This window comes from Centropristis striata, chromosome 19 (genome assembly GCF_030273125.1).
Source record: "Centropristis striata isolate RG_2023a ecotype Rhode Island chromosome 19, C.striata_1.0, whole genome shotgun sequence".
NCBI lineage: Eukaryota > Metazoa > Chordata > Actinopteri > Perciformes > Serranidae > Centropristis > Centropristis striata.
Window position 1 is genome coordinate 32,483,223 of NC_081535.1, and position 11,161 is coordinate 32,494,383.

General features: G+C 35.9%; 1 protein-coding gene across 1 annotated transcript; it reads right to left on the reverse strand.

The window, feature by feature from the left end:
* Positions 1–2,806: 2,806 nt before the first annotated feature.
* On the reverse strand, positions 2,807–6,310 carry LOC131992042 (major intrinsically disordered NOTCH2-binding receptor 1-like). Its single transcript, XM_059357386.1, has 2 exons — positions 5,523–6,310; positions 2,807–3,140 (listed from the first exon to the last, which is right to left on the reverse strand). The coding sequence occupies exons 1-2, from the start codon at positions 5,628–5,630 to the stop codon at positions 2,940–2,942; spliced, it is 309 nt and encodes a 102-aa protein (XP_059213369.1). The 5' UTR covers positions 5,631–6,310; the 3' UTR covers positions 2,807–2,939.
* Positions 6,311–11,161: the final 4,851 nt, after the last annotated feature.

Sequence of the window (11,161 nt, forward strand, 5' to 3'; positions counted from 1 at the left end):
ACTCATATTGCTCAGTGTCACTGTGCACAACAATAAACGGCAACGCTTTATATTAAGGTCCTTGTAATAACCATTAATTAACAAGTAATAAGGCCCTTGTAAGTCCTTACAAGATGCTTATTAACATTATTGTGCGTTTATAAGCTTATATAAGTGTTAATAATGGCATTACAAACACCCATGACCCACCCATTATGTCTTTGCCATGCCTTTATTAATCTTATTTTGTTTGCTTATTGATATTAAAATATACTTTATTGCTCATCTATTATAAGTTAACTATGAGTTAACTATGCTTTTTACAACTACTGGATCTAAAGCGAGAACAATGCCTTATTACTTGTTAATTAATGGTTATTAAGGACCTTATTATAAAGCGTTACCCAATAAACTACAGTTAGACTTGATGGGGTTACACCCGGAGGCTGAGGCCAGATATGTCCCACATACAGCAGATGGCTGATTCTCTGCAGACACAAACACCCTTCTAGTGGGTCAGACTTGAATGAATGAGTGATTTATTTCAAATATGCAACAACAATACAATAATAATAATGCATCAACAGGAGTCAGCCCTAGTGACTCCTGCACTGATAAGGCCACCAAGCACTCTATAAAAATGCCACAACATATTAGAAAAGGGGTGGGAAGAAGTAAAAACTTGTTCAATCCCACCCCACTTCTTTAAACAATATTAACAGGTCAGAAATCAAAATCGAAACTCAAACTCAAAACTACCTGTTTCCTTCAGACTAATTTCTCATTTTCATGATATCAATTCTATGTATCAACACTTGCATATCTATACACCATACCAGTACACATAGATGCACACAAACATACCAATACATTTCCTGTATACCCATACACTTATACATAATCCTACACATACCCATGTTTCCTACTCACTGACACACTGAAAATGTCAGCCACTCCGACTACCAGCACCACAGCAACTGTGGAGTCAGCCATCGCAGAAGGCCGAGCCACCACAGCCATCACTTGATGATGGAGCGTTCTCATTCACTCATCAAACACCAGAACTTTGGCACAGCCAGTGCTTGAAATGAAAAAACAAAAGTGCCAGTACTCTCATTATTCCCATTAACTACCGCTCCAGCACAACAGAGAATAATAACATTACTCAGGTGTTCATGTGTGTCAGACTTTGGCCGGAGTTCAGCTACCAGTTAGTCAACATGTGACGCCGAGGGTCTCTGATCAGCTGTTCATATATGATGAGTGTGGAATAAGAACGTGTTGAGGATGAGTGAGAGGGGCGTGTTACAGTCTGCAGGCACCTGTATGACAGTATAAACCAGGGGTCCCCAAACTACGGCCCGCGGGCCACTTCCGGCCCCGCCAAAGCAATTGGTGTGGCCTACTTAACTATCCCAAACAATCCCTCTAAACATGGCCTGTTTTTTTTAAAATTGCATTTATTATATATTAATTTATAAGATATCCACATGTAATGATTAAGGTAGGCGTTTTAATTAAAATTGACCTTAGTTGTGAATTATTTACACACTGCAAAAAAGCCAACTTGTATTTTTTGGCCTAAAACAGTGATTTAAGTTGCTAAAACTTGGAAATATAAATTATTGACATTTAGGGCAATAATGTAAGTTAGCACAACAAAGGAAGCCAGTTGTCTGCTCAAAAACAAGTTGGTGAGTTGTTGTTACCCGGAGTTCACAACAAGGGACAATAGTTCTGATAACTCTTATTTCTTTGTTGTGAAATTCAGTCATTAGCGAAAGCTAGCGGCTAACTTATACTAGCGGCAAACTGATGCTAGCGGCTAACTGATGCTAGCGGCTAACTGATGCTAGCGGCGCTGCTTGTTACAGCTACAAGAGTAGCCATTAGCGTATCAATACTAACTCAACATTGTGGTCACAACATTAGCTGACATTTCATAGCGGCGTTACAATCGTGCCAGAGAAATTCAGAGTTGAGCAAACTCAAAAACAAAACTTAAAATATTTACTTTAATTGTCCAACTTTAAATTTTGTTGCCTTGAAATTTTGAGTACACCCAACTTTTCTTTTTTTGCAGTGCAGTAGTCAAGTTTTCGCGGGCAAGGCAAACTAACGGAAGAGAGTCGGTCAACAAAATGTGGAAAATATATATATATAAAATAGATTCTGAATGCAGAATCTATTTTCACCTGTACCTGTTACAAAATCACATCACCTCATTGTTAACTGGCATCAGCTTGTGTTTTTATTTTCTACAAAATAAAAGGAATATCTGTGGTACTTCAAATAAACATGTGAAGACTTTTTATTACTTTTTTGCAAACCAACAGGTGGTGCCAAGGCCAACAAATGATCGTTATATTTACACAATAACACTGGTGGTCACTTTGGCCCATATCATTCATCACAGAAAAAAAGCTGATGTAGCCCCCACCGAAAAAAGTTTGGGGACCCCTGGTATAAACATTGAAACAGCTACATTTCCAGTTTTAGTACGTAGCTACAGAACATCTATCTGATGCTTGCTGCTGTGAGTCTGAGTGATGGTGGCTGCTTCTTGTTGTCCTTCTACTCGGCTCCGTCGTCTGTGTTCAAATGTAGATTTTCTGGCCCAGTAAGCAGAAAGGCCAGAGCTGAGCTCTGAGGCATCCCTTTAGAAACCTACTGGTGACATTATGTCCATGTTCTAAACATGAAGGGCAGTTTAATTCACAGTAGAACATTATTTCTCCACTGGTTTCTGTGTGTATTTCCAGTATCTTTGTGGTTTCTATAGAATTTTCTGTGCATATTCATGTTTCCCAGTCAGTGTTTGGTAGCTGTGTCCATTATAATTGTAGACTCCAGACAGTTTTCTACTTTTAGTTCTCTGTCAAAATGAATTGAGAACAGAATAATATCTTACCACCACTTACAGTGAGGTTCTTAAAGTTGCATAATGATGTCATCATTAATCAGTTTTTCTTCTGTAGAATCACAACTGGCACTATGATAATAATCAGTACTGCAAAAACAGAGAAAATGACCAAAGAAAGACTTTTACAAAGTCTTTTTCTTTTGTGTTCGGCTTCTTTCTTCTTCAGTAAAGAGTCAAAACCTGGTGTGTAGAGATCCTCAAGCCAAAAGTCCAGATCTTTAGGAGTCTTCTCCTCCTCCTGCAGAGAAAAAACAGGTTAACTATGAAACATCACCGTGTATAAATAAGCTGAGTGATGCTTTTGGTTGTTAAATCAACTCTGATGCCAAAGAAGCTGGGACACTGTCTAAAATGTCAATAAAGAAAAAAGAGAATGCATCAAATTCAAAATTCAGAATTAATGAATTTAAATATTTTTGGTATCTATTTTACTCATGAATTTAAAAGCTTGTAAGATATGAATCTCATCATTCATTAATAAGATGAAAAGACTTTGAAGGATTGAAAATAATTTGTGTCTCCTAAAAGGTGTAGTTAATAGCATTAAGATGAATGGTTTGCTGTACTACATTTGTTTCAGTGTGTGCCAGTGTTATTAAAGGATAAATATATTACAGTTCAAGGAACTGCAATACCTGCACGTCTAATTAAAAGCTGCAATAAATGTCAAAATTCACCAGCAGATCGTACACGTGTTCCAGTCCTGCTCACAACAGATAAATTACTGGGATGCAATATGTGCAGCTTATGTTTTCAGGTCCAAGCTTTCAATAAAAAACACTAAAACATAATTGCTTTCCCAACCCTCTTCATGGGCAGGAGATTCTACTGGAGTGGGTTTATCTTTTATCTCCACGTGGTTCAGGGAATCAGCGTTTTTCCAAAAATATGAGAAAATTCAGTTTTCATTGCAGGGACATCATGAGAAATTCCAATCCACTTGGGGTCAAATAATACAATACTCTGATAAATTGAATATCCCTTTCTTGTTCCCTTGGTCTCATGTTTAGCCCATTAGTTGCTCATCCATTTCTTTTCTTCTCTTTCATTTGAGAAAATGAAAAATACGTGCAGTGTTTGATTGTGCTGTCAAAAACACCTGGGTCTTTTTTTATTTCTTATTCTCTCTGTCTATGTTATTCTCATATTTTACTCTATTTTTTGTATTGTGTTATTATTTACTTATGTTGATTGTGACTGCATGTGACACGGGTTGCTGGGAGGGAAAGTGGGATTCATGTTTTGTTTCCTTTCTAAGGCAGATGCTCTGACCAAGGGTGAAGCTGATGTAGCTTAGAAAGAAAGAAAGAAAGAAAGAAAGAAAGAAAGAAAGAAAGAAAGAAAGAAAGCTACCCCATAGGTTGTTTGTGAAAAATTTAGTTTGACTTTAGTTTTATTTGTTTTTTTATTATAATATGGGGTAACTACAGATTTAACATGTTCAGAATAGGGATTACAATAGAAACGCAGCACTTTGACTCACAGTTATGTGATGTACATACACACTTGTGTTGACAACTAAACACATTTGCTGAATTTTTGTATTTTATTTTAGTTAGTTTTGTTTATCTCTATCTAAATTCTAGTTTTTATTTGATTGGATTTTTTCACACCTAGTTCACGGTTTTGGGTCTTATTTGGGATTATTTCTTATTCTCTCTGTCTATGTTATTCTAATATTTTACTCTTTTTACAATTTTTTGTATTGTATTATTATTTACTCATGTTGATTGTGACTGCATGTGACACGGGTTGTTGGGAGGGAAAGTGGGATTCATGTTTTGTTTCCTTTCTAAGGCAGATGCTCTAGTTTTGTTTTGGTTAACTATTATATAACCTTAACATGCAGTTAACCTTTGGGCCCCTGGGGGTCAGTTTGTAACTGGGCCTGTAGCTGACTCACTACACTGCAAAAAAAGTTGGGTGAACTCAAAATTTCAAGGCAACAAATTTCGATAAAATTTTAAGTTGGAAAATTAAACAAAATATTTTAAGTTTTGTTTTTGAGTTTGCTCAACTCTGAATTTCTCTGGCACGATTGTAAAGCTGATATGAATGTCAGCTAATGTTGTGACCACAATTTTGAGTTAGCATTGATACGCTAATGGCTACTTTTGTAGCTGTTACAAGCAGCGCCGCTAGCATCAGTTAGCCGCTAGCATCAGTTAGCCGCTAGCATCAGTTAGCCGCTAGCTTTCGCTAATGACCGAATTTCACAACAAAGAAATAAGAGTTATCAGAACTATTGTCCCTTGTTGTGAACCCCAACTTAAAGATATAAGTAACAACAACTCACCAACTTGTTTTTGAGCAGACAACTGGCTTCCTTTATAGTGCTAACTTACATTATTGCCCTAAATGTCAATAATTTATATTTCCAAGTTTTACCAACTTAAATCACTGTTTTAGGCCAAAAAATACAAGTTGGCTTTTTTGCAGTGTAGTTACTGGCTCTCATAAAAAAGTAACCAGTTTGCAGAGTGACACATCATCATGCAATGAAACAGTTTCCACTGTATCCCTTTACCTTTACCTGTCTATCCAGCCGTCCATCTGTCATCTCCCAAACACAAACCCTCCTGTCAATCATCCACAACTTCTCCTCCTCTCCACAAGTTACCTTTAAATAATCGGCCAGGTTTCCATGGATCGTTTGTGTGTCGTACTCCTTGACAGTCCAGGACGGCTTGGGCTTCTTGTTGTCCGCCTCCACTGTCCTGATGTCCATGTACAGAGGGTTCCTCTTAATGTTGGACTTCAGAGTGACTGGTGTGATGTGTTTCTCCAGGTATCTGTCCTCAAACACCACAGGAGAACCCTCTGGGGACGGAGGGGACCTGCTTTCACTCTGCACACTTCGCTCTTTCTGCAGAGACAATGAGGCCACATCCCTCTTTAGACCAGAGACAAACAGAACAGAGCCGAACCAGAAATACTACACACCATATACTTAATGCTGATTGTGCTGTTACTGTTATATACACTACCGGTCAGAAGTTTTAGAACACCCCAATTTTTCCAGTTTTTTATTGAAATTCAAGCAGTTCAAGTCAAATGAACAGCTTGAAAGGGTACAAAGGTAAGTGGTGAACTGCCAGAGGTAAATAAAAAAAGGTAAGCTTAACCAAAACTGGAAAATAATGTATATTTCAGAATTATACAAGTAGGCCTTTTTCAGGGAACAAGAAATGGGTTAACAACTTAACTCTATGGAGTCTTGGGCTATTTTGTCCATTTTTGAATTCTTTTCATGTCTTTGTAAGTCTTTTGGTGTCTTTTTTAGTCATTTTGTGTCTTTTTTTAGTCCTTTAGTCCAACATAAAATGTGATTTTGAATCTTTTTTTTACTTTCAAAACACTATCATGCTCAATAAAGAATTTTAAATGTTGCAAATGTGCATTAATTTCAGAGTATTTCAGAGACATTAAACTGCATCATTTTCAATTTAATTCTGGAAAAGTTGGTGTGTTCTAAAACTTTTGACCAGTAGTGTATATATCAGCAAAAGCTGTAATTTATACTGGATAATCCCATTACTGTTTGGATAATTGATAATTTTATATTTTTACAGCAAAACTGTGTGTTTTTACAGTTTATGACAGTAGAATTTAAAGTTTTGTGCTATTCTTTGATTTACAGTAATCAAAACTATCTACTACGGTGATGTACAATGTTTAATTTTACAACCTATTTCTAATGCAATTTGACAGTTTTACTGTAATTTCTACAAACATTTTTTACAGTGTACTTAATGAAGATTGTGCTGTTCCTGTTATATATACTGTATATTATCTGCATTTATTTGGATTCCTTACAGTTTCACTGCTTTTATTCCATCACTGCAGCTCGGAACAACAAAAGGAGACTTTGTGCTAATAAAGCATTTTCCACACTGTTAATTAGCTTCAGTGATTATAAATGCAGCATTATGAACCTGCAATGCATTCTGGATGTTGTACAATTTCTATTGAAGTCTAAAAGACAAATCTATTGTCTTTTCCCTCAGTTTTCTCTGGCCATGGGGCACCGATGTCCAGTAACTAACCAGGTGACCTACTTTTAAGAAAAGCCTCTCTCTCTCTCTCCAGCAGTGAAATCCCTCTTTCTCTTTTTATCTTGTCTCCTCTCTGCTTTGGCAGAGGAAACAGACTTTTAACTTACTTTTAACTTTTTCAGTGTATCGCATATTCATAATAGTTTGGCAAGTTATTTATATCCTTACTTTGAATCTTTTGAAATGTATTATTGTCTTTAAATAATTATTTAACTCACTTATTGTAAATATGTTTTGTTGGTTTTTACAATGTTTATCCCACAGAGATGCAAAATACAGAACATATGCATATTACTTCAGTTTACACATTCATCTCCAAAATGTACAAGTGTATTGTTTATCGGATACGTTATTACAGTGAGTTCCACATTCCCATCCCCTCCCAGCGACCATAGGTTCATAGGATATAAAACACATTTGGAGAATAGGAAAACAAAAATAGAGAGAAAACAGAGTAACAAAACAAAACATAGCAAACACAACAACAACAAAAGCAAAACAACCTAACTTATAAAGATATATATAAATAAAAAGTAAATGAACAGAAATAATAAAATATAAAAAATAAAAAAATAAATACATTTTAAAAAAGGAAGTTGGAGTGTTCACTGCTGCGATCAATAGTATATGAGTCCCACACTAATCATTGTCAAGGGGCTCCTGCAAGGAGTCATAAAAGTCGAGAAAGGGCCTTCATATTTTGAAAAAAGATTGAGAGGAACCTTTGAGTGTGTATTTGATGTTTTCTAGCTTTATGAATGAGAAAAGGATGGTGGAGCTGGTTGTTTCCATCTGAAAATAATTAAACATCTGGCGAAGAGTGTGATGAAGGCTATAACTACAAAGGCTTTAGCTGGTAAGACAGCCCCAGATCTCTCTGGTGTTAACAAATTGTGACAGTAACATACTGTTTTCCATTAAAAATTTATTATACTGCAGAAAACAATGCATTCTGGGCAATATTTGTAGGTAGTTTGCCGTTTCCCATAAAATACTGTAATATACCGTAAATAGCATTGCATTCTGGGAGTTATGGTAGAATCAACAGCAGAGAGGCTGAGAAAATACGGAAAGCTGCTGTATTTCTAGAGGAGACATTCAGCCAACTCTGGTCTTTCCTTTCTTGGAACATCCATTTTAATCCTGCATTTCTTGAGCAAATCACATGACAGGGTGAACTACTACTTTTATTTGTTAGATGATGTTTGCAGTATCAATATTTTACTGTCAAATCAAGGAGATACAGGATTTTACTGTAATTCAGTATGTGGTTTTATCACAGTAACATACTGTAAAGTAGATAACAGTAGATGAACTGTAAAATTAACAGTAGAATGCTGGAAACCGTGCTGCCAGTATTTCACTGTTAATTTACAAGACAATTGTTTACAGTGTTGGATTAAACCCTGCTTGATAATTATTCACTCTTAGTTGTGTTATTATATAGTGTACATTTTTACTAATCAAATATTTGCTGTTGAAATTATGTAAAGTATAACCATTTCATCTCATATTAAGTACTCATTCATGGTTCTAGAGATTGTCTAGAGTCGGCTGATAACCAGCCTCATCATGTTCATCCAGGATCACTGATGTTATATTAAACTTTAATTCCTGATAACTGAAATTAAAAGGGTTTAAGGATCGAAGGTGTGCCATCATACAGATTGTAAATGTGGAACAAACTTTTAGATTCTTGACAACAAATATTTGACTTTTCAGGTTGAAGGGCAACCCTCCCTGTCTGGGTTCTTCCCTCTGGATATGATGACTGATAAATACTGGAGGTGCTGTTCTCCTGTTTCACACCACTGCTACTATCTCCACACAGCTACAGGCTGGGATGAACATGCACATCAAGAACAATGTATTTGAGTTTTGTTGTAATGTGGAATTATTTTAACCAAACACAGATCAAGTTTATAATAGTTTTGGATTTTTCATTAGTTTTAGTTTTAATTTCGTTGTGAATTTTTGTTTTCAAATTCAGTTAGTTTTAGTTTTTAGGTTTTTAGAGTGAGTTTGCTAGTTTTAGTGTAGTTTTTATTTTTTGAAAATGCTTCGTTTTAGTTTAGTTTTTATTAGTTTTAATGTTAGTTTTAGTTTTTTTTTTTGCGTGATTCAAAGAGGTCATAATAAATGTTTCCTTTATTTCCTTTGGTTTATCATCTCAGCCCCAATAAGGTTATTAACTCTTACAGTTCCAGGTGTTTTGAATTTTGGTTCTAGTGTAAACATCCCAGTCTCAGTAAACAGATTCACCATGTGTTGCATGTTCAAATAGAAACACTGAATTATGAATGAAAAAAGTTGACAAAAAACGAAGGACATTTTCACTATAATTTTAGTTAGTTTTAGTTAGTTTTGTAACCACAAAATACAGTTTCAGTTAGTTATCGTTTTTTTTAAAACTCTAGTTTTTATTTTTATTTCAGCTAACGAAAATGTTTTTTCAATTCTAGTTTTAGTTATTTCATTAGTTTTCGTTAACTTTAATAACCTTGACACAGATTTCCATTTTCAAGAGGAGAACAAAGCGTAGAGAGATGAACCTCCAGTAGAGTGTGTGTGGAGGAGTCTTTACCTGGGAGTAGACTCTGTTGTGCCAGTGTCTCTGGCTGGACAGGACCGCTCCGACCTGGAACATGCCGTGTGTGGCCGGCAGCATCCCCACGTCCAGCTGGAGGAACTTCTCTGGGTGGTTGTTGTTGGGCAGAACAGAGATGTCCATGGTGGCCGCGCTGCTCCATCCACACCGACTGCTCCACCTGCCACCGGCCTGGCTGCTCACTACAACTCCCAAACTCTGTAATAATTCATGAAGAGCAAGATATTTATGAGCCTGTATCACTTGCAGGTGTGTGTAACCCAACCTGACCATGAAGAGATCACATCAGTGCCGTAGTTCACAGAGATACATCATAGCAGTCATCGGAGCATTGTTACGTAAACCAGCCTCTGTAACTAAGTACCTTTACATTTGCTTTTTCTTTTTTATTGATATAATATACACTACTGGTCAAAAGTTTTAGAACACACCAACTTTTCCAGAATTTAATTGAAAATGATGCAGTTTAATGTCTCAGTGTACTCTGAAATTAATGCACATTTGCAACATTTAAAATTCTTTATTGAGCATGATAGTGTTTTGAAAGTAAAAAAAAGATTCAAAATCACTGGACTAAAGGACTAAAAAAAGACACAAAATGACCAAAAAAAGACAAAATGACAAAAAAAGACACAAAATGACTTAAAAAAGACACAAAATGACCAAAAAAAAGACAAAATGACAAAAAAAGACACAAAAAGACACAAAATGACTTAAAAAAGACACAAAATGACCAAAAAAAGACACAAAAAGACACAAAATGACCAAAAAAAGACAAAATGACAAAAAAAGACACAAAATGTCTTACAAAGACATGAAAAGAATTCAAAAATGGACAAATTAGCCCAAGACTCCATAGAGTTAAGTTGTTAACCCATTTCTTGTTCCCTGAAAAAGGCCTACTTGTATAATTCTGAAATGTACATTATTTTTCAGTTTTGGTTAACCTTACCTTTTTTATTTACCTCTGGCAGTTCACCACTTACCTTTGTACCCTTTCAAGCTGTTCATTTGACTTGAACTGCTTGAATTTCAATAAAAAACTGGAAAAATTGGGGTGTTCTAAAACTTTTGACAGGTAGTGTATATATAGCTGGGATACACGGTGGTACCCCGCCTCTCGCCCAATGTCAGGATTAGCTACAACCCCCCCAGCCACCCTATGCTTCTGATGAAATGAATGAAATCTAAAAAAAAAAAAACATTCAGGTCGATGCTCTGTCAAGTGTTGACACCAATATAAACTGATCCAGTCAATAGTCATGAGCCATCAGATCACCTTGTCTGTCAAAAAGAATACAACTTTGGATAATATGTTGATTTTATTTGGTCTAACTTTGGCTATTATGGGGTACTGAGAGTTATGCATTCATAACTGCAGCTCAGCCATTAGATAAACTTTAGCCCAGTGGCGGTTCTAGACCAATTTTACTGTGGGGGCCAAGGAGGGGCCAGTGTTTAATCAGAGGGGCACATTAAAAATCGTCAAAATAATATTTAAGCATTCAAAACCTTTATTTTAGCTAAAAGTCTCATATTTGGAAGAATTACATTGATTGAAGCAATGAGACTTACCAACACTAACAATATTTTTGT